Here is a 23,419-nt window from a genome sequence, read left to right as displayed (position 1 = left end):
TGTAATTGACCGAGAGATAGATAGAGAGAGAGAGAGAGAGAGAGTGCGGGAGGCTGCGTTTGGTGTGCGATTGTGTCCCCGTTTTTTAGCACTGTTTTTTTCCCTGCCGCCGCCAGGTTCATGCTTCTTGATGCAATATGATCACCCTGAAAGCGCAGCGTAAGATCACTTGACATCAAAATGCTTTTAATTAATTAGCGTTTAGGGTAGCCGGGCGGCACTCAGCCCCCGGTGTGTGTGTGTACATGGTCTGTGGCGGATCGCGTACGCGCGCACACGCGGTTTTTGAAGACGTCCAGCTGCGGGTGCTGTGGTGTGCCGTATCCCGCCGTCCTGCGGCTGCGAAACTGGATCTCCGCTGGCAGACCGCACGGAGGTTGGGGGAGTTTCGGAGCTTTTTCGGTTGGCAGTCTGGTAGGCCGCATCGCAGGCACCAGCAGCTCAGAAGGTCCAGAAGGTGCGGTCGCGTAATCCATTTATCACGCCTTCCCAACTTCCCCTGTACCGCGCGCGACGTTCGTAAGTCGCTGGTGACGCTGATAGTGTGTGCTGAGCATAAGACTCACTTGGTAGCGAGGGAACGCTTTTATCCGGAACCGGTTTCCTGGTTGTAGCAAAACCGGGACCAACAGAGCTCTCTGGTAAGTGGCCCTTCGGGGGCTTTTCTCCTTCCCTTCTGAAGCTGATGGATCGATCGGTAACACCGGCTATCAATACCCAAATACAAAGCGGTCGATCCAATCTGTAGCATTGTTCTATCGTAACTTCAAAAGCGGGGCAACTGAAAGGCCCCCTGAAGGCATCTTTCTCACGGCTCTAATTGATCAATTAGAAGCAAATGGACGTTCCCGTTTGCTAGGGACACTGATCCTACGCGGACGATTGAGATCATTGACACTGATCCGCAGACACCAAAAACACAACAACACTCAGAGCCCGGGTTCCACTTGTTCGTCCGAGAAGTTAACGCCAAAAACGAACGCCGAAAGTGAGTCATCGACGGAGGTGTGGCCGTGTGTGATCTTGTTCCGAAGAGGTGATCAGAGAGCGTTGTTGAAAAATTGGCATTCGACAGAGACACTTCGAACGATTTGCTAATCCAATTTAAGCAACTGCGTGGAAGTGGTGTTTTGGCTGGTTCCTGCGACAGTGACAGGTTGCTTACAATGTGTCTGGCAAAAACCAAATGAAACACCGTCAGGTGGAACACGGGAGGATTAAAAGGTACACCGTTCTTTCGGTTCTTTCGAGGTGCCTCAGTTCTAGATAAGAAAGTAACTGTTTTCTTCCCCTCCCGAGACCTGGGCACGATGTATTCCAGCCGACCAGATCGCCACTCAGACATTGAATAAAAACCCTGGACCATCCCAGGATCGATATAATTAAGATCGTGACCTGTCATCGCGAGAAATATTCCAATCAAATTCCTTCCACTCGACTCACTAAAAAGTATTTCGACCACGACCCCACGGGGCCGGCTGTGGTGAAACTTTCCCAGGATGCCGGGACCACAGGCCACAGCTCATCCGATCGGTTGCGCATCGATTAATCTTGGTGTGAACGGTATGTGTGTCTCGCGGGGTGTTTTTTTTTTGTAGACGAAAGGAGTCGAAAGGCGGCAGCAGTACACATGCGCACGGACGACGACGACGACGACGACCTCCTAGGTATCGGTTACGTCTATTGACAGCCCCTGTCGAAGGTCCGCTTGCCTGTGAGAGATGGAGCATTTCGGTGGCGTTCCCAAGCGCATTGATCTACTTTTCCAGTTGGTTATCTCTCTCTCCCTTTCTCTCTCTCTCTTTCTCTCTCTCTCTCTCTCTCTCTCTCTTTCTCTCTCTGTCCTCTCCCGATACACAGCTAGGTGGACAAAACGTGCGCGAGTGGTAGACTTCACCGATCTCGATGACGATTATGATGATCAATTATGCAAAATGCGACTGATCACGGGATCAAGTTTGTTTTTGGGAGTGGATTGGAAAGGGAAGAGCTGCTGAGTTGTACGGCAGTCGCAACCGCTGCCGCAGATTAGTGTCAAGCGTGTTGATCGCGTATTTTGGGGTGGAATTTGGAGCAGTTTTTGGGCCCCAACAAAGAGGTGGCCGTGCAAGTATTGTCGTCGATGTCGTATTGTCGTGCTGAGTGTCGTGGGAATTTTCAATGTTCAGCAAAATCACTGAGCTGGTATTGAAGAAGTCGGAAAAGGAAGTTACAAGAGAGAGCCATTCAAGGTTGAAGTTGATATATTTCTTGTTTTGATAACGTTGGAGCTCCAGACATTGAAGTAAATAGATCTTTTCTTAGAAACTGCCGTTTTATGACAGAAATAAAAAATCCGCTCAACATTAGGACTACCGGCCCTATGAAATTGCCCGATCAAACCACCCTGACTGGCGCTAGCGCGTGGTCACGAACGCGATCATAAATCAAATTTGCCAGCGACATAATCTCCGCGAACGGGCAATGCCAACTCGCGTGTAGTCGCGTTAGTCATATATTTGTTTACTAATTAAATAGCCTCTACTGCCAGGGCTGGAACCGGCCGTATGCCAACCGACAGCCGCGCAGTAGATAGCAGCAGCTCCGATTAGCCCCGCTTTGCGAAAAGGGTAAGCCTGGCAACCGTAGTAAGGCGGAAAGAGGTAAGGGGCAATACCCGCGGCGGTCACTATCATGGCTAATCAATTGACACATTTGAAATCGGCCTGTAGCGGCCCACTGGGCCAGTAGATATGGCTAATTTATGCTTCACATATTTATCATTGGTGCGCACGCAATTAGATCGTGTGCGTTGATCGAGAGCCGCCGGAGGGGGCACCCCGTAGTGGTGGAGATATATGTATGTGTGTGAGTGTGCAAATATCGCTAAAAAATGGATAACGAAAAAGGTAAAGCAGCAGCAACCCCATACGCGGAGGTCTCGTTTGAGGATGACTTCACACTCTGATCGATGTCGAACATTGAATTCGACACTTTCTCAGAAGGTGACGACCATGACGATGACCACACCTAGTTGCTGCAGAAGAAGGTGATTGGGACCGCCAGAAGGCGACCTTTTGCTTTGATGGCTTATCGTGTAAAAAAGTGCCCAACGGCCAATAACCTCGCGTTTGAGGCTAGGTGTGGTCGCAGACATAAACAGTGTGTGTCGGTGGCACGCGTCGTGGTGATAATTAAATCGACTTCAATTTCTTACCCCCGTGTGGATGTGTGTTGCACGTGGCGCCCGGGGTTGAAAGGAGCAGTTGATAGCACGGTGCTAGAGCTAGACGGTGTTTTATTTTAGCTGACTCACTGGTAAAGGGGATGGAGAGCACGCGCTTCTTCCAGACTTGTGGGAGCCTAAACGGGCTACTGTTTGATGTTTGATTGAGATAACGATGGGGATGTTAACTTTTTCGGGAAAAAGTAGGTCCAAATGAAGAAATTTTACTAGCTTGTTTGTGTTGTATGCTGATTGTATCTTGCATTTCACACACATTGTCAACAGCTAATGGAAGTCAAACTTCCTTTAGAAATGGACAGTAGTGTTTAGATGCTTCATTTCCTCCTTAACCTGTTCTGGACCTTCGTAGACTTTTCCTCGTAGTAGGAAAGCATAGTCGGCAGATCGTAGTTCGTGGAAGTCAAAAGCATTCTTGAAATCTTCCTTCACTGGGCTATTCAGCAGGCAGGAGTAATAATCGTACGCTTGCGTTCCGGTGCAGCTTGCCAGCACTGATCGCACCTCAGGCTCCAGGTCACTCTTATTGATCAGGTTAAAGTCACGCACCACCTCATCAACCTGCAATTGGATTACACTCACTATACACAGCTTCTCATTGCTAGTCGTAAAACAACTCACCTTCAAACCACTGTCATCCATATAGCGCAACCCGCGGAAGATGCAATCGATCACTTTCTTGAACTGCGAACTACCTGAAAGTTCATAGTTGCGGCCTCTCTTCCATTCCTTCTTATTGTATCCGCCCCATATCTTCTTCGCGCAGTATGCAAAGAAGGACTCGCCTTTCTGTTTGATTTGTGGCATTGCGGCATAGATTTTAGCTGCTCCCTCAACCGTACCGTGGTACAGTTTGCGGGAAAGATCCACAAACTTGTTGTGCACCGGGAGATAGGCGTTATACAGCGCAACGCAGCTACCATCTCCAGCATTGATAGAAGCGAGGGCTTGCTGGTATTCGGTGACTTCCCTGGAGTTGGCTTCATTGAGTGTTTTGTATGCTTCATGCTGAACGGGGATCCTTTCAGACTAATCGGAGCAATAATATTTAGTCTTTTTTGAAAGGTAACGTCGAACTCCTAAATTACCTTAAATGCCTTGTCCTTTTCTTCATAGAGTTGCAGACCGATCAGTACACATTTAGCGTAGCAGTGTGTGACGGCATCGTTGGGTTCCAGCTTCCAAGCGTTCCATGATTTTAGGTAAGTTGCTCGGTTTGATCCAGCGGGAAGGTGATCTTCGTAGCAACGCTTGTACACATACAAGGCCTGTTCAGGATCCAACGCTTTCCAAGGTTGTGCTGCCTGAGAAGTGAGGCATTATTTGCAACAAAATAACTTCACCGGATGAACCTTAGACCTACCTGCACAAACAGTTGAATGAAAATTGATAACACTACTGGTGCCACAATCATTTTAAATGAATGAGAATACTCGCTGTTTCCACTACAACTGATCGATAACGATCTGAACTCGCTCTTTTGTACCAAGAGTCTTACCCCTGGAATCAATTAGAACAGCTGGATTATAAATGTTCTAAATGTTTACACATCCACCAGCTGATCCGCTAAGCTATAATGAGCAATGCCTAATGACAACAGTTGTGTTCAAACAGACCTTCAATACCATGTTGTAGTATTGTTTGCAGTCTTGCCTGATTTGCAAGTATAATAGGAATACAAAGCAGAGCTGGTAACAGATTTACAAAATGAGACACATTAGAGCTTTTGATAGAGAGCAAATTTGTTTGAAAAAGTACAGACAAAAATAATAATTAGAATAGATCGAGTGCAACGTTGTATCCAAAAAAGGAAAGGAATATAAAAACATTGAAAAAAAAAAAAACCAAACAAAAATGTAGCATGAATATGTCAAGGAATGGCTTACCAAATCCTTGCATTACGACAGTGGTACATGTCATAGAAATCCAATATCTTGTGCATCGGGATAGTAGCTACCAGCGAGTATAAAGTTAATCTTATACTATGGCAAACAATCTTTGTTGGATTTGAAATGTCTATAACACATATAAAAGTAGCCTGATTGTCAATTAGCTCTTCTGTATGATAATTTTGATCATTTTCAAGACCAATGACTTAATATTTTTGAATTTATTTGCATTTGCATTGAATCGAATCAAAAACTAATGTATGTTCAAAGCTTTTTATTGACTTCACAATCGTTGAAAACATGCCAACCTTTAAGGTTCAATAGTTTAGTTTCTTTAACTCTTCCTTAACCTTTTCCGGACCTTCGTAAACTTTTCCCATCGCCAGATAACCGTAGTTTGCCGATCGTAGTTCATGGAAGTAGAAAGCATTCCTAAAGTCTTCCTTCACAGAGCTATTGAGCAGGCAGAAGTAATAATCGTATGCTTGCGTTCCGGTGCAGCTTGCCAGCACTGATCGCACCTCAGGCTCTAGGTCACTCTTATTGATCAGGTTGAAATCACGCACCACCTCATCAACCTACAAAAGAATAGAGTACACTGTTTACATGTCTTTGTTTTCAAATATAAAGAACTCACCTTCAAGCCACTGTCATCCATGTACCGAAAACCACGGAAGACACAATCCATCGCATTCCTAAACTCTGCACTATCAGAGAGCTCATAATCGCGTATCTTCTTATATCCTTCCTTTCCATTTGCACCCAAAGCCTTCTTCGCGCAGTACGCAAAGAAAGACTCTTCCTGTTTCTTGATTTCTGGTTTTGCTTCATAGACTTTAGCTACACTGTCAACTGTTCCATGGTATATTTTCCGAGAAACACCGACATACTTGTTGTGCACGGGGAGGTAAGCATTGAACACCTCCGCGCAGCTACCACTTCCGGCATTGAGCGAGGATAGGGCTTGCTGCAACTCGTTGACTTTGCTGGATTCGACCTCGGTAAATGATTTGTAAGCTTCATGCTGTACGGGAACCGTTTCGGGCTGACCGGAAGGAAGGTATGGAATTGTATCAGTTTGATGAATAAGAAGAGTTTGAAGTCAAAGTTACCTTAAATGTTTTGGTCTTTTCGTCGTACATTTGCAGACCTGCCAGCGTACACTTAACGTAGCAGTGCGTGACGGCATCATTGGGTTCCAGCTTCCAAAATTTCCATGTTTTCAGATAAGTTTCCCTGTTCGGTCCTGATGGAAGGTGATCTTCGTGGCAGCGCTCGTACACGTACCATGCCTCTTCAGGATCCAATGCTTTGAATGCTTGCGTGGCCTAAAATATGTGAAACTTTCAAGGTTTCTAAATCTCATTACAGTATAGCTGTGACAAACCTGCGCAAACAGCTCAAGAAGAATAAAAAGCAACACTCCTGTCACGATCATTGTAAGCAACTTTAAACAATACTTGCGTCCACTATAATCAATCGACAACGATGTCTGCTAGCTGTTTTTATACTTCCAGTCAGTTATAACAGCTGTATGAGAAATATTCCAGATGTTTGCTCATCCATCAGCTGATCGAACGAACGAACGAACTGGCGAGAGCAATGTCCAATGTTAACAGTTGTGTTCAAACAGCTCGGCAGCTTGCACAGTAGTCATAATGTGGTAATATTGTTTGCCGTCTTGCTTGATTTGCATGCATAATACGAGCACGAAGCAGAGCCGGTGACAGATTTACAGATCTAGTGATTAATCCAATGCTCAGTGACAAAGTCGTTGACTAAGTGAGACAGACTGGAGCTGTTTATCGCAACACCATCTCCAGCCATTCAGTGAGTTGGTATTATTTCTTAACATTATTTTTTGTTCATGTATCATAGCTAAAAGGCCTTGAAAATACTGAATTACAATGATAGCTAATATGCTAAAGAGCAGGTGGCGCTTGAGAGAATTAGACCCTTCCATTAACGCTTCCAGTTCCCACAATCTTTCCCTCGATTAATGCCTGGGAGTTCTATAGCTTTCCGTTCAATCTCCTTCACTAAAACCGTTTACGCATTGTTCTACCAACACGACCGTTACATTTTCACCATGCAAAAATCACAGCTCAAAACATCGGCATTGTAATGCCACTTGCTTCCGGCTTTTAGCTTCTCCCTGCCAACCGCCAGGAAGGTGGTTCCAGCAGCACAACGGAAACGCCGGAATCGGAACTAATCTCATCAAATCCCTGCACCACCCCTAAGCCTTTTGGATGGGCACAAATCGTTCGCAATACGCACGCGGCCGGCTACAACATATCAAGGCCACCTTGCCAAAAACAGGTTCTCCGACCGGGAGTGGTGTGAGAGCGTGTGTGTGTAACGCTCATCCACTTTGCACCGAACCTAATTAAATATTGCTCGTCAACACAGAAGCGACCATTGCCAACAGTTGCGGCCCAGCCAAAGCCGCTCACGTTCCGGTAATCAACCCCTAAATTGGACGGAAACTGTTTCTGAAAGGTGGCAAACGGTCCGGCACACGGTAGTGGTGTGCACATGCAGCCGAGAGGCACACAGGGAGTGTACGGAATGAAAACATATTGAATTTCCCTAAAAACCATCCACCGGTCGCACACCAAAAACAACAAAGCCGGTGTGCTCTTATCCAGATGATTCATAACCAGCTGCGTGCGTGCGTGCGAGCGTGGTGGCGTACCTCCTTCTTCCGTGTGATGGGGGAAAAATCAGCCGTGCGATCATCCCTTGCGTGCTTTGTTCCTTTCCCTTTGCCACTCCGTAAAAGGGAAGGGTGCGCCCGGGCATGATGCCGCCGAAAACAGGAGAAAAGAACGTGCGCACGTCGGCAAACACAGCCACACACGGGCACACTTAGTCGCGCGTCGCGGCTCGCCCAGATCTGTCCCACTTCGGAGGGTGGGTTTCGGCGTTGAACGGAACGAGAGGAAAACAGGACGATGTTAGGAGAAGCCAAAATAACCGTTAAAATGCATCCCGCGAGCATCCGCATCCCTTGCTTTGCGAGCGCACTTCCGGATGATGCCACGCGGTGCGGATGGGAAAAGTACACCGACTGGCGCACCCCATCACACTGAACCATCCGGTGGGAAGAGATTGGCTAAAGCACACACACACACGCTTACACATACACACCCTCCCTTTAGTGGGGTGGAATTTGAATGGCAGTGCGTTTTTTTCTTAATTCAGATTCTTAATAGGGTGCAAACAAAGTGGTGCCGCGTTGTTTCGGCTTTTGTGGGAAACAGATAAAATTCAGACTGGAGATGGATGAATTCCGAGCATCAGCTCTGGCAAGGGGTGTTAAGTGCATATGCTGGCTGGCTGGTTGGTTGGCCGTTAAATGGTTGTTTGCTGTACTTTGAAAGTTGAAACGGTAAGCCACAGGATGGTCACACAGAAGGACGAGCAATCGGTTTGTGAATGCTGATGTTAGCATGGTCGCAGAGGTTGAGGGATGCATTCATCCATATTTTTTTTTATGGAAATGGACTTGAAAGGTCCCGTGGGATAGCGTCGGTTCTCAACATTAATTGGACATTGAACAACTTGTTCGTGGGATAAATTAGCTGCTCGAATGTGAAGATAGATAGCCGCGTGAAATCAGGGAGAAACGATGATTCTGCTGATGACTCAATTGAGACTTGATTGATTATCTTTAAGGATAATGAACCGTAGGTTAAAAAGGCGCCTTATTAACTAATCTATCATTGAAGATCGTCAATTTTATTATTAGTGATTGGGATTAGGTCTTGCGACATGAAGAAATTTACACTTCTCAATGTGTTAGAGATGTTTGGTGACTACTGTAAGCCTTACTTTATGTTTTTTGTATCATACTCCTCCAACTCAAGGCAATACTTGTCTGAGACAGGTATATAAGAGCTCTTCTCTTATACTCCCTATTTTAACCATATTTGTTGCTGTTTTCACACTCTTTCTGAATTTCGTAAACGATCCCAGGTAGCAGGTTTGTCTGGGCACCACAATTTCGGTTGAGTAACAGCAGCCTTCGCAGAAACAAACGTCCCCGACACACGTTTTGCTGCAATAACAATCACAATTTCGTGCCTTACCGAAAGTGGTTTCCCATGTTTTTCAAGCGTAATGTTCTACTACAATTTATTTGGCGCCAACCCAAAACTGGTTGCCGGAGTGAGCCTCCGACCGTGACTTCCCATTCACTCCAACGACCTGTTACACTACTAATGTGTTCTCCCCCACGTTCCCGCGGGTAGTGTGTGGTGGCTCGATTGCTCGGTTGTTTGACTTGTTCGCTGGGTGCATCTTTCCTGGCGTGACAAATTAGTATCTCATTCCGAATCGTGTGTTTTTGCGCCGAGCAGGGGCAAGAATGACCTGAATCTGGCAGGCAGTGCAGCGTGATCTAGTGTTTAGGAGCAGCATTGGGATATTCGACGATCGGCATCTTGGGCTAATCAGCTTCATGCACAATTGGAAACCGTAGCACCAAGATCAGGCCGATCGGGTTCGATAATCATGCCTGATGTCTTTATATTATTATGTCACGATCCATCGTGCAGTCGGTGGAGCAGGAAGAATGGTATCATCCCGGGACGATGCGACTGTAGTCCCACCGCTACTTCCTTGAGAACTTTTCCCAGCCGGGGAGTAACGTCTAACGCGAATGACGGTGTACGCTGCTTGCAAAATGACTTAATTACAGGCCATTTCTCAGCTGACGGGTGTGCGGAAAAGTCGACCCAGGTCTTACTAATGACTTCAGGGAGCGGAGCAGGAAAGCTTGTAGTAGAGGAACAAGCAAAAAAAAAAAAAAAAATGAAACGGAAACATGAAAGTAATGTAAGGATTAGTAGCGGCCACGCTGTTGCAACCAGAGCAGAGCCAGAGATTGAGCATGGACACCAGCGTTTGCCAAACGTTGGTCCGCATCGTTTGGTACACACTCCCCCGGACCGATGTAGCTGGTTGGTTTCGTAACACATGAATCCAGCACAAAAACACAACCGAAGAACATGGCATTATTGACCGATTAACGCTAATATAGATTTTACGATTTCGATTGTGTTGCTCGTGGATGCCAAAACAAGAGGTGCCGATGGCGGTTTCGTATCGATGTTTCTGCACTGCGAGGTCTTTCCAGAGTTCGATCGACATGATCGTACGCGCGACCCTTGACCACGCGAGACTCCCAGGAGGGATCGCCAGAGTCTGTAAGCAACAACAAACGGCAAAAAACAGATCACAAAACAAATTGATCGACCGATAGGATAGGTGACCCTGTGCGAAATGTCGGCTTTTCGGTGTGTATGATTCGATCAGTGTACACAAGCTGCACAATTAGAATCTATTGTCGATTAATTTCTGGTTCCGGGGGTTTTGTTTTGAGTTCAGCAAGACCCTGGCAGGAAGCATAATGCTGTGCGGTGTGGACACACTGTGAAATCGCAACAAAACAATTGCTATTTATTATTATGAGGTGCTGATTGTTGTTTAGCTGGTCGATTTTACTGTGAATTTGTCTCGATCGTCAGCGTTCTTTAGCATTTAATCGCTTTTAAAAATGGATCAATTGGCATAAATTGCTCCCAGTTAAATGAATCAGTTCCGAGGGTCTGGCACAAAACCGTCGGACAACTTCCAAACGAACCTTCGCCACGGTTCGCACTGTCTAAGACAGGTACACACAGCAAACGATACCGGCCGTACGTTTGGACAACTACAAATCCACCTCCACCTTGCGCACAGCCGGTGGGTTCGCCCAAACAAGATAGATGCGATTCGTGCGACGATAAAAGCCTTCCACATGAGCAATCGATTGCACATCAAGATACGAACCGCCTGAACCTGTTCCGCCAGCGTGTGTCTGTGTGTGTTGAGATTTTTACACGGGAAATTTGTTAGCATGGTGCGCCACTGCGCCACCGCTGCTAACCTTTTCCAGCGCACATTTCGTGCTGAAGGACACACCGGAAAAATGGGAGCAATGTAGCCGTAGTCGTGTGCTAGCCGGCGGCAGGTACTTTATGGCTAATTTTATCTTAATTTGATTTCAAAGATAAAAATAAATAAAACGCGTCTCGCTTGGAGACGGTTTTCCTATTGCTCCAACGCTCCAACAGAGTGTGTCGCGTGTAGGTGCCGCTGGCGCTTGCAGTTGCGCACACGCGAATAGCGCCACCTGGTGGGATTGCGGTGGAAGGCACGCAACAGCCTTCCCCAGCGGGACGTGCGCTTGCGGGCCGCTTTTTTCGGGGATTGGCTGCACTGAGTACAGGTTTTGGGGTTGGAGGTCCGGACAGGTTGGGACTTTGGATTTTGGACAGTATCGAACCGAACGTCGGTCCCGCCTTGTCTCGCAACTGCCGGACGGACATTGATGTTCGATCAACGGGCGGCAAACAACGATCAGGCGGGAACAAGTTATCAGAAAAGCTTCGTTTTTTGCATGCACACCCGCGTCCAGAAGTGGATGTAGATGTTAATGTGACAAGCAGCACACACGAAACACACACGCTGTGACTGTTCCGACATTTCGGAAGCGAACGCGATGCTGGGAAAAGAGAATGTGGGAGATGTGGCAATGCGCACTGGGGTTCGGACTGGGAAGGGCCAACCATATTAGCCAACGCAAAACTGGAGCAATAATCATAAAGTTTTTCCCCTCCCTTCTGCTCTATTCTACCCGCCTTTGCTGTCGATCATTCCTGTCCAACTGTCCAATGGCACGGAAAAAGCCGCCGAATGGAAAGCGGCTCATGTTTACTTTGCATGCCGCTTTGGACATTGGAACACAGTTGGTGCAGTGTTTGGTGCAGGAAACATGAAACGGGGGAGGGTAACGTTATTAAACAACAATAAACCGTCGGGTGGTGTGCCGTTTTGGCTGCCCCGAGAGAAAATGTGACCATAATGTGGGGTGGAGAGGGGAACGACGTTTGTTGCTGCAAGACAAACGACAGAGCTAGAACATAATGCGATATTTGCTGGTCCGCGCCGATACCTGCCGGTGTTTGGAGATCAGGAAGAAAACGCGGCCCGCGAGACGCAGCGCCATGTTTTTGCTTGTAATTAGGTAGGTTCGTTGTTTTTACGTCCGACATGATCTCCGGTTTGCGATGCGAAGTGGGGAGACCTCTCGGTGCGGAGTGGAAAATCGATTTGTAAACGCCAGTCGTAGAAACACAGGAACCTCTGTCAACTTGGCTCCCTTAGGTGGCGGTTACTTGTCAGTCAGTCCGTCGGGTTTGGGTGACGTCGGTTTGCAAACTTTGACTACTAATTGAGTATGAAGATTAGATTTTTGTGTTCCAAGAAGTGGACAATGACTCATTCAAATTCACTTGGAATTCACTTGTTGTCAAAGAAATGGAACTTAAATCTCAGCAAAAATCTTGCAAATTCTGTTACAATATCTTGATCTTTCTCGTTCGACGTAGACGACGAACCCTTCCGATCCTCACCACTATCTTCGAACTACAATGTAGTTATTATCACGGCGGCGGCGGCGGTGCAGCAGCAGCCTTTAAGTCCGCACAGCTGACCCAAAATTCATGCGTTACTGATCAACAAATTTATGAGCTTCGCTCCGCGTAACCCATCCGGCGAAACCGGGCTGTGCCGCCTGCCACCGGCACAAGTGGAACGTGGAAGAAAGTCACGCACAATTCGCGATAACTCCATAACAACTGCACCGCTTTGCGGCAGGAAAATTTCTCCATCCTTTTGGGATCTCCAAAAGATCGCAAACATACGGAGCGAACGGTGAAATTGGGGCGTTTCAATAAACCTCCTACCCCCTCTCCCAGGATCAGGTCTCTCTTGGAGCAGTGTTACCTGTGTAAAATTCGCTTTTAATTAAATCAGTTCCAAAATGTCAGCACCAAAGGGCCAATGTCGAACGTTTGGCCGCGATCGAACACACACTGTTTGGTTATTCGCTACCCTGCCAGCCAAGCCGGCCAGTGCTTAAGATCACTATCCCAGGCAGGATAAAGCGTTCGCTCCCACTGAAATAGGGGATTGCAGGTTTTGGGAGCATCCCATCCAAGATCAGCATCCAGGCATCCGGACGGACCGGAGAGCGCAGCGCAAATATTTTATTATCCGAAACGATACATTAATTATGACATCAAGATAAAAATTAAGAAATTTCCGCCATGATAAATCGGTTTTAAATATTAATAAATTGCTATTGCACCGGGTCCGGCAGTACCCATGCCACGCCAGTGCTGTGCCGCGCCCGGGCTAAATGATACGGTTTGCGTGGCGATTCTTCGCCTGCACCAGGGACATCAGGGACATCCGAGAAAGTGGTGAACCTTCTTGCTGCCGGTGCCAAAATCGCACCGCAGATATCGCAATGGAAGAGAAAAGGAGAGTGAACGAAAGCGAACCAAAAGAAAACGGAAGGATGCTCTCCGGGGCAGTGATGCGCCTAAGTAGGTATGGAAAGAAAAATTGCACCTCGCTGGATCACTCGTTCCGTTCCGCGCGCGCGCGTTGTATAAGCGGTTCGCCCCTCCGTGCGCGTATAAGCGTAAACATAATATATTTGTGCATGTAACGGTCAAGTCCTTCGGGGTTTTGCCGGAAAAATAAGAAAACAAAGACCAGACACCAAAATGTACCGGAAAGGGCTTTTTGGGTTGTATTGGTGGGAGAGAAGAAGCCTTTATCTGTTCGCGATTGGTTGGTGCCTTAATTCCACACACATTTTCACTCGCGTACCATTTATCATCGGCGTGCAACCATCCAGCGCAAACGGGGCTGGTGCGTATGACGGCTCTCTGTAAGCGAGAGCCAAGAGAGAGAAAAAAAATGCAGCGCAAACCATCGGAATATCGAGTCCTTTATCTGGCGGTATAAATCAGTTATTGAATAATCACCTGTAACCTGTAATCAATATGTTGTCGATCGCATCGATATCGAGGTGGCTGGTTCACTTCTTTTTTTATTATTTATCCCCCCTCCCCCCTCCCCTTTTTGCATTGGTTTCAGTTGTCGTTTTGCGGCGCTTTTTTGGGAGTTTTGTTTTGAGCTACAGGCAAGCAAAACGGTTTCTTTTCCGTTTCGGTGCGGTGCCGAAATCTGTCGGCGAACGAACGGCAGTGTGATTGAGATTTTTTGCTAAACTGATCGGGGAGTTTTCTTCTTATTTTTTGTTGCTTTTCACTATCAGCGAGGAAACAACGTCGAGTTGAATTGCATATCTAAAAGATAACGTTTGTTAAAATAAGATAAAAAAAGGATCATGCATTGCTCCAACTCGCACCTAAGGCAAGAGCTACGGTAGGTGGAGCAGCAAAATAAGGACAAAATGCCAACAGCAGTCAAATTATTAATCCAACTGAGGGTGGGTGTAGTAAAGAAGTTTCTTTTTATGGTAATTTTGGCATGGCAATATCTCCCGATGACCGAAAGATAAACCACCCGGGCAGATAACGTTAACCGCGTCAGTGGTTATTTTGATAAAGGCAGCTCAAACCGATAAATTTGCAATTTAATGCAGTGAAAATGGAAACGATTACGGTGATGCTGATAATGGACTCCTTTATTTTCAATAGTGTTTTGCAGAATTCCATCCTCAAAAGCGGTTGGAATGTCGTGGGTGAAGGAATTTCTTCACTGTTTGCTCCCCTTTTTTGTGTTTTTGGTGAAATACTTTCCACGAAAGTTCCGGCTCTAGGTTCAGAGGTGGTGCATGCGGATCGTAAAGCTGAGAAAGCAACTTTAAAATGGCAAATATTTGGACATATCTCTCCTTATCCCATTTATCATCCCATTCCACCCCGATAAAAGGGAGGGGGACCATTTGCCCTGCAACGCAAAATACATCCCATCCTGCACCGTGCAATTTCACTCTCATCGACTTTGACACATTACTCACGCATGCAGCGATCTCCGGCCACAGGGCCACGAAGGTACGTCCTTCACGAATTGATATGTAGCCTCACACGGATCGGGATGATCCCACCGGCAATCGGTCCGCAAAAGTCAACATCATCCATCGTGTGATCGGGAATGGTCGGGGATCGAAGCTCGGCAAGCGACTGCACTTTGCACTGCGGATGAAACGAGCACCGCCCTTCGCGTTATCCTCGGCATCGACAAGCATTTTGGGGCAGCATTTACATCATCAATCGCATCTCCGCAAACGCAAGCACCTCCGAACGAGCCAATAATTACCGCCTCGGGTTTCGCTTAAAACTGCGGTGCGCCTCTCGTACACGTCCGTAAGCGCTTTTCTTCCTCGCTTTCGCAATCGGAGCTGACAACCGAATAATATGTGTAACATTTAAGATTGTAAACAACCGGTTGTGCCGCGATGCCCTGGCCGCGATCTGTCCGTTTGATAAATGATCGACCTCGCCGCTCCGCTCACTCATTGCACTCCCCGCGGGTGCACCGGGTTTCCTCGGGCGCTCTGGACGCTCGGAGAGCTGAAACCGATTGCCCTTCTCACGCGTTGGACCAATTGAAGAAGACTATTTACATAATGTTCGGCTCCCTGTTTGTGCAGCGACAGTTCCGGTTTGTACGCTGGTCTTCACGTGCGCGCTTGCTGATGCGGTGACGGATTGCTTTTCCGGTGCCGACGATAAGCTGGTGATTGTGCTGACACGTGGCACCACGTGAGGCTGTGATCGATTTTGTGAGGACTGGTGAGATTTGTTGTTTAGATTGCAAAACCGCACCGGTCGGGGCGGGGTTCGAGAGCATGAAGGACGCATTGTTTGGAGTGGATAAAATGGCTCCGAAAAAGCACACAATGCCTGCCGGAGGACACTCCCTTTCGCAAGTAAATGAAGAGGTCAGAGAGACAACAATAAGACCTGGCAAGAGGCGATGCTCCAGCACTCATTAATCACTTGCTTTAATTGATGGTATTAAAAGCGTGCGCTGAAGCAGCAGGAACGACTAGTTAATCATACCATAAAAGAGGTTAAAGACTAAATGATAGGGATACAGCCGAAAGTGCAGTTACAACCGAAAAACAACCATGAAATCACGATTTATTCGTGTGCACTTTACGTTGCATTTAGAGTGGCGATGTTTTCTTACGCTCTTTCCGTTATGCTTGTAGTAAAATTAGGAAAGTATCGTAAACAACGCGAGCCCTTTATTCCGACAACTTAAGAAAAAACGACATCACCGCTAGGGTTCGTCACTTGCTGCTACGGCTTCCATTGATGTCACCCACACGAAACGACAGGTTTCAAGGTGCAGCCGAAGCGATTGATCATCACGCCGCTTTGTTTTTGCGATTTTAATTTGTGTGTGTGTCGTACATCGTGCAACATTTTAGCGTGAGCACATCCTACCGTGCGGTTCGTGTTGTTTCACTTGACTGCTTTTTTTCTCTCTCTCTCCACGAGCCACGACTGACTGGGTAGACCCACCCCCCGGTGGTACCGAATCCAGAGATTGATCTAGTTCCATGCGCCAATGCTGTGTTGGGCACTTCCCCTTTTACAAGCTTTCGACAAAAGTGCAACGATCGCTTTATTAATTAAAATAGTACATCAGCTGTTAGGTTCATACGCGAGGCGGCACCATAAATGCGGCTAAGTTTCTCGCGGCAGAAAGATCGTGGCGTTTGCGGTACCAAATAGAACCGCGCGATCGAGCGTTGTTAATTAGATGATCGGTAAGGGTTGCTCCGACATGTTTTCGGGGGTTGCTGGTGGTGCTGCACATAAAAAAAACATCAGGCACGTGTGTTGAGGTAGTTGTGGCATTGCCAAACAACTTAATTTTCAATCGCGGCTCTTTATGTGACCTACTCGGAAGACGTGTAATAAGGCGTCGATGCTGCTGCAGCAACAGCAGCAAACGGTCTCGGATCGATTTGGGGGGGTTGGAATCTTGGAAGTTGAGGGAGGTGAAATACTCGCAAAGTGATTGCCGGCGATCGTGCCGTTTGGCCAATTTATTTCATCATCGCCGCAGCCCGCATTCTGTCGCGGCCCGTTAAAACACACCGAGCCACCAATCTCCGGCGGCAGCAAAATGTCAACCTGCAAGTGTCGCGTCATCTGGCCGTGCCGTGGAGCCCGGTTGTGCGGGCGGAAGAAATTTTGTGGCACGTGGTAGCATTCAAATATGAAACGCACCGACACCGCGACACGGGCACGTCTATCGGCGCAAGGAGAAAACAAACAGCACCACCGGTAAAAGGGCACCGGGGATAGCATTAACCAGGCGGCGTGTGCCATTTCCACGTATACGATTGGCCGTATCATTAGTTTTAATTTCTCCATTGAAAGCCACCGGCCGTTGCCTGGTTTGCTGTGGAGCCAGGAGTGAGGCTGAAAGGAACCATAACTCACCGAACGGGGGACACACACTGGCAAAGGTACGAATGTCTGGAAAGCAAGGTAAAATGAATAAACGACGTTCGTCGCTTCCGCAATGGCGCAGTGTGTCCGGGTGGTGCGCGCGGCGTCTCGAGCTCTTCGTTTGCATACTCCAGTTCCTCCTGGACATGCGATAATTGTAAACAATGATTTCGGGCGTATTGATTTATTGATTGATTTTCTGTAGTGCCCTTTCTTTCTCTCGCCCTTTTCCAATCATAGACTCGTACACGATGTTGTGGGCGATGAGTACAAACTCATCCATCGCCTAACAGAACATGGTTATTACTGGGTGTACCATACAGTGTACCACCGGGCGCTTTCACGGTGCTGTTGTCGACGCCACATGTAAACAAGTCATATTAACCCGAAGGCGCAACCAACTCGGCGACCTGGCTGCTTCCGTCTGGTGGCAGAAATCCAATTGGAAGCCTACAAGAAGTGAGAGAGGTCAAAGCCGGGAAGCCTTCTTATTTCGGTGTCTTCCCCAAACGGCTTACGGCTTAACGGACTACCGCCGCCTAGCGCCGATCTCCTTCAGGTGTGTTCGATTCCACAATAGCAACAGACTTGTCTGTAACCTCCTCGTCGTCGTCCACACACACACACTCCCCCGGCAGTGTTGTATTTATTATTCTTTATTCTCCTCTACACGGGGTCACGGCGTCATCGTCGCGAGCGTCGCCACACGTTTTTGTGCAGCGTGCAGCATGCTGGTGCAATTTTTATTCAATTGTATCTCTATTTCCCCTCCCGACACTTGGCGCAGGGAGTCGCAACTCTGTTCCCCCTTCTGCAAGCGGGTGCCCGCGATCGCCACTTATTGTCTGGACTTCCTTGCGCGCGCGCGCTCCCCACATCCTGGGCTAGGCGCTGGCGACACATATGACGACCGCGCGCAGAAGGGAGCGAGCGAGAAATTATAGCTATTAGATATAAATAAACCCACGCAACTGTCTGGGACAAAATGCATACAAAATAAAATCGTCAACTCCCGCGGTTGCCGATAGGCGAGCCTACCCGTCCTCTGGTTCGTGACTGTAGGACGCTGGTGGAGTTGGGCTTTGCGTTTCGGCGGGATGGATGTTTTGTTGGTTGGACAATCTATTGCAGGCCGTTGTGGAGGGGTTACATTTGCCAGAGTTCAGAGAAAAGGGAATCAATCTGAGGCACTCGAATGAATAGTTTTGAAGTTGTTTAAGTGATCAAGTAAGAGATTTTATGTTGGATTAGTCATCAAATAAGAAGATCTTGTTTGTAGCTCATTTAAAGGCTATAGAATATTTCAAAACAAACACTTTGATATCAAATATCCGACAAATACAAATCCCAATGTACAAACGTACTTTCCGAATCTTCAAGACACTCAGAAATCAATACTTTAATAAATTATTTATTTCTTCTCCAATATTTTAGGTGGATTTGCCCCGGCACAACACTTATTCCATAATTTCATAACGCTCTCTTTGTCCTACCTCAACAAACACCTTCCTGGACGGGTGCCACCATACGCTAGCCACCTTCAGCCAAGTGAGCGTAGTATTAAAGTTGACGCGAAATAAAAAACCGTTCCATCAAATCGCGACGCCACATCGCCGCGAAACAGCCGGACACCTCCCCAGCTGGGGGACGGGGCAGCCGGGTCAAACAGTCAAACAGACTCCGCGATGACTAATTTCAATTGAATTCAAGCGCCCGCACGCGCGTGTGTATGTTTGTGTCTGCTTGTTCCGGACCCTAGACTACAAGGGTTTTCGTGAGGAAGATGGATGGGTTGTGTAGAACTACTTCTTAGGTGGTTTGCAGCAAACTCCGGGCGGATCTGGTTAGTGTTTTAATTATTCGCCCGTTGTATCACCGCGGCGCAAGCCGGTCTAATGAAGTTGAGCCATGGCTAGCAAGATTCTTGGTGGCGTTGAGGTGAGGCAGTGAGTGTAGCGCTCTAGCCTCGCACTACACCTGGGGGTTTTGCACTGGCGCGTAAGAAATCTCGGCAGACACTGATCGGATCAATATCAGATCGATCTATGTCGGAGGTTGGCGAGCTGTGGCACGACGAAGCCTGTTCCACCGCCGGGTGAGGTCTCCCGGTGAGTCGCTCTGTATGTACACCAGTCCCTCGCCGGTGGTCGCCGTGACACCTACACAAAGCTCGACCGACATTTGTTATGTACTTAAAGTACTTCTGTTCACATTAGCGGCCCCATCGGCTTGTGGGGAGGGAGGGTTTGCCTCGCTTACCACATGAAGAGTTACACCGAAAGGTCGGTATCAAATGGGTCGGAAAATTGGACACAAACCTAACCTTCCAGTGACAGCACAGGGCACCGTGGGGCACCATTCTCGACAATGTCTTCAACTCCAACACCCGGCGGGAGGATACGTTTGAAGCTGGGACACTAATAATCTCCCGGAACAAAACAAAAAAACGGACCCGTCCGTGATGATAGTCAGCTGAGGGTCACGTTTAGTTTCGCGATAGGCAAAATAGAAGAAAAAAACTAGCTGCCCACACACTGGAGAGCAAAGAAAAGCGACTTAAGCCGTGTCGTGGTGTGTTGATAGCGGGGACAATCAAACGAGCGCGCGCATGGGAAACAATAATGGCTCACGCTTGGTGCGAAAGAAAGCACTTTTCTGTCGATAAGCCGTTTGTTTCTCGATTCAATGCAAATGAGCTGCTGCGAACGGACGGCTTAATTCTGGTCGCAGAAAGGGGGAGAGTTGGACATTAGAGTGTGCCGGTCGTGTCAAGAGTGCATTACTATGTATGCGGAAATGAAAATAATTAGATTAAATCGAGATCAGGAGCAAAATTGATTTGGACAGAGCGGTGATTTAGTTCCACAAAAAGTATTTAATAGCTATCGTTTTTTAACACAACTAACAAGAGCATTGAGGACTTGAATACATTGTAAGGGCACGTAGATTGTATAGTAAAAGTCACTAGAATTGGGAATTACGAGTACTTTAAGACATTACTATAAAAGCAAATCATCTTCCAATTACCTCACTCAAACAATAATAATCTCTTCTGTTCTGTGTGCGTCTGAGCAACTCTTATTCCCCGATGACTTCCATCATCGACAAATAACGCTCGCCAAGCATATGCTTTATATTGCCAATTTGTGAAGAAACAGCAACTCCATTTTTCACCCACAGTCGCAACAGGAACCGTATTGTGCGGCGATAAACACTCCCCTAACGGATTTTCTCACAAAAATAAACACAATTAAAGCATTCCCCTTCGGTATCCTGTGCTTTGCACCACACATCGCATCCATCGCCGTTGATTAGTGGCTTGCGCTGGGAAGATATCCTGCAACCGGGTCCACCATACGCGGGGCACGTGCTTTGCGTGTCACTCCAAACAAAAAGAGGCATCGTAACGTTACAACAACAACAGCAACGACCAAAAAAAAAAAAAAGAACTCATCATTTTCTATCGATCGCCGCAGTAGCATACGCTCCGTGCAGCCACTTGTGCCGGCGTGAGAGTGCGCGTGACCGCCTGCATGGTGCAGCCCGCGTGATAGGGGTTACGGGCCCTGAGAGCAGCGAATCGCTCTGTCCCCTGTGCGTATTTGGACACAATTTAATGCCCACGCGACCCGCGTCTGATTTATAACTTTTTTGGTTCCGGTGCCGGTGCGTTCACGTCCACTTGGCTAGGTAATGGGACCAGCCGAAGGAACCTGAGCCGGGGGTCGAGTCACCCCGTCGATGGGTAATTGATAATTTTTCACGCAAACGCATCACACGCCGATCTGTTGTTTGTGAGTGAGCGTATGGAGTGAGGGTTACACAATGGCTCATCTTTCTGCTAGGGGGATTCAAGGATGTGAGAACGCAACCGGAAGCACGGAGGATACCGGAACCGTGAGAGCGTATTTCGCGCACCGGGAAGCGCTGGTGGAAGCTGGAAATGGTGTTTTTTCAACGCATTGTACGGACCTGCCAGTAAAGTGCATTAGCAGACAGCCCAGGAGCACAAGCCCATAACGCAACGAGAAGGGTGAGGGAATTCCGGCTGGTTGTGGGTTGCGGAACAACAGGGGCCAGTAATGCGTTCCCATGGGAGAGAGACAGCGCTCTCACTCGCTGGTGGGAGCGTGTAAATCACCAATCAGACACAGAAAAAGTGCACTTCAAGCGTGCGCCGAATGATGGTGGTTAGGCGATAGTGGTGTAACTTTTACCCACCGAACGATGCTTAATCTGGTGCTGGACGAGTTTTGTGCACCTAACGCTTTGAAAAGGAGGTTCAAATTGCAGCAGGGCGTTACCCGGCGTTCCGTGCTCGTGATGCTTCGATTGACATTAATGTGAGCGCTTTAGCGAGCGGTCAATTAATCATGAGCGCTCGAAATTACCGATCCAGAGTAGTGGCCAGTAGTGCACGGCACAAAAGCGGGGCAACTTCATACGGGACAGGAAGAGCGTTAGGGTGAGGTGGAGTTTCTTGTTGTAATCTTCCACAGTTTGGAAGGTTAAGTTGCTCAGGTAAATATACAGGTCCCTTCGGACGTCTTTGCGCACACTCTCTCCCAACGGTGCTGTCTGAGGCGCAATTGTCCAGCGCGAGACTAGCGGGCGCTCCTGTTCGGTTCCTAGAGCACCCTTCTCCCCGTTTTTTTCACAAACGAGACAGGTGATAAATGGGCGAAACATGCGAACCATAAACTACCATTAATAACGCGAACCCGAGGCAGCCAGTATGGCACACACACACACACACTTGGACTGGTAGCGCAAAACCCGGGCGCGCGAGCTCGCTGCGGCGCCTCGATTGTGCGCGCCGAACCCACCGGCCAGAGTGTGATGCAATGGGAAGAGGTGCGATTAATTTACACCTTGTTTGCGCCGGTTGGAAGAGCGCCCATTGGAAGGTGGCAGTGGATAAGGGATGCTTGTCGCGTGCGGTAGGACTATTTGATCCAGTTTCTGGAGACCCTCGCGTAATGTGATGTCGCTCCATAAACGGGATGGGTCTTTTTGACCATATACCATCGGCCATAATCAGCTGCCCGCTGGTTGGTCAATGACAAACCGGAGCTCAGGGAAAGATGGCGGTAAATTATAATCCGGTAGTCCAGGTAGTGCAGAGCTCTACTGAACGTGCTTGAGCTGCATTCGGTACGCAAGCTGGCAGCGGAGGTACCTTGCGCTGCAGGGTGTCTCCGGAAATAAGCTCTCCGGAGCTCGTAAATAGAAGATCCCGATGATAAATTGGCTATTGAGGTACGGAGGTACGCTATCAGCTGAAATGGGAATAATTATGAGCATGTCATTACAGCTATTTATAGCGATCGACTTACGCGGCCTTTTGCAGATCTGTCCGCGCGAGTTCGATGACTGTGTTGCCCGGGATGTTCCGGCTCAATCTGGGCCCAATGTTCTAGGCTTGTTCGCTTCTGCGTCAAAACCGATTTCCATTCGCTTCAAAGTATCGTTTTGCAGCACCGCAACGACCGACACATGCGCTTTTTTTTTTGCGAAACCTTTTCGTAACAAAATTTATCACTTCATTCTTGTGGAAATGTGTAACCGTTTCTTAATTACACCGGGACAAAGCGCCAGGCCCAGTGCCAAAGAGTGCTCGTTCGCTATCACGACTCGGTCGGGACTCGGTCGGGACTCACTGGCTGCACTCTCAACCGCGCGAACGTGCGATGTAGCCCACCGGCCCCGATAGACGTTTACCCTTACATGGAATCGGCACCGAACGGACTTTTGCTCCGCAAAGAAGAAAAGGGAGGTGAAACGTATCTAATGATAACATAAAATATTGAAACAAAGCGAACGCTAGCCGGCTGGACGGCGTGGTCCGAGAAATAGAAACCCCGGGAGTGAAAGGTGCGTACTGGGCGATCCGGGGGATTCGTATGGGACTTTCGGCGTGTCCCGGCATGGACCTGTGGAGGGCGGCAAACTTTCGTGGCAAAACA

General features: G+C 48.0%; 2 protein-coding genes across 2 annotated transcripts; both read right to left on the bottom strand.

The window, feature by feature from the left end:
• Positions 1-3,260: 3,260 nt before the first annotated feature.
• LOC120904393 (37 kDa salivary gland allergen Aed a 2-like) lies at positions 3,261-4,713 on the bottom strand. Its single transcript, XM_040314334.1, has 4 exons — positions 4,587-4,713; positions 4,312-4,527; positions 3,845-4,252; positions 3,261-3,784 (listed from the first exon to the last, which is right to left on the bottom strand). Exons 1-4 carry the CDS (start codon positions 4,635-4,637, stop codon positions 3,512-3,514), a joined length of 948 nt encoding a protein of 315 aa, XP_040170268.1. The 5' UTR covers positions 4,638-4,713; the 3' UTR covers positions 3,261-3,511.
• A 656-nt stretch (positions 4,714-5,369) lies between these two features.
• Positions 5,370-6,582, bottom strand: LOC120901671 (37 kDa salivary gland allergen Aed a 2-like). The gene is made up of 4 exons (XM_040309805.1): positions 6,500-6,582; positions 6,225-6,440; positions 5,750-6,157; positions 5,370-5,690 (listed from the first exon to the last, which is right to left on the bottom strand). Exons 1-4 carry the CDS (start codon positions 6,548-6,550, stop codon positions 5,430-5,432), a joined length of 936 nt encoding a protein of 311 aa, XP_040165739.1. The 5' UTR covers positions 6,551-6,582; the 3' UTR covers positions 5,370-5,429.
• Between the last annotated feature and the right edge of the window lie 16,837 nt (positions 6,583-23,419).

Source organism: Anopheles arabiensis, chromosome 3 (assembly GCF_016920715.1).
Source record: "Anopheles arabiensis isolate DONGOLA chromosome 3, AaraD3, whole genome shotgun sequence".
Classification (NCBI taxonomy): Eukaryota; Metazoa; Arthropoda; class Insecta; order Diptera; family Culicidae; genus Anopheles; species Anopheles arabiensis.
The sequence above is the reverse complement of the archived record's forward strand: the minus strand, read 5'-3'. Positions and strand labels throughout refer to the sequence as shown.

Bases quoted from the DNA above. Each gene is read 5' to 3' on its own strand.
- LOC120904393 (XM_040314334.1), bottom strand. From the start codon at position 4,637: ATGATTGTGGCACCAGTAGTGTTATCAATTTTCATTCAACTGTTTGTG. The intron at 4,528-4,586 runs GTAGGTCTAAGG...CTCACTTCTCAG, and splicing joins TCATTCAACTGTTTGTGCAG to GCAGCACAACCTTGGAAAGC. The intron at 3,785-3,844 runs GTGAGTTGTTTT...ATCCAATTGCAG, and splicing joins TGGATGACAGTGGTTTGAAG to GTTGATGAGGTGGTGCGTGA.
- LOC120901671 (XM_040309805.1), bottom strand. From the start codon at position 6,550: ATGATCGTGACAGGAGTGTTGCTTTTTATTCTTCTTGAGCTGTTTGCG. The intron at 6,441-6,499 runs GTTTGTCACAGC...CACATATTTTAG, and splicing joins TTCTTGAGCTGTTTGCGCAG to GCCACGCAAGCATTCAAAGC. The intron at 6,158-6,224 runs GTAACTTTGACT...CCTTCCGGTCAG, and splicing joins AAAAGACCAAAACATTTAAG to CCCGAAACGGTTCCCGTACA.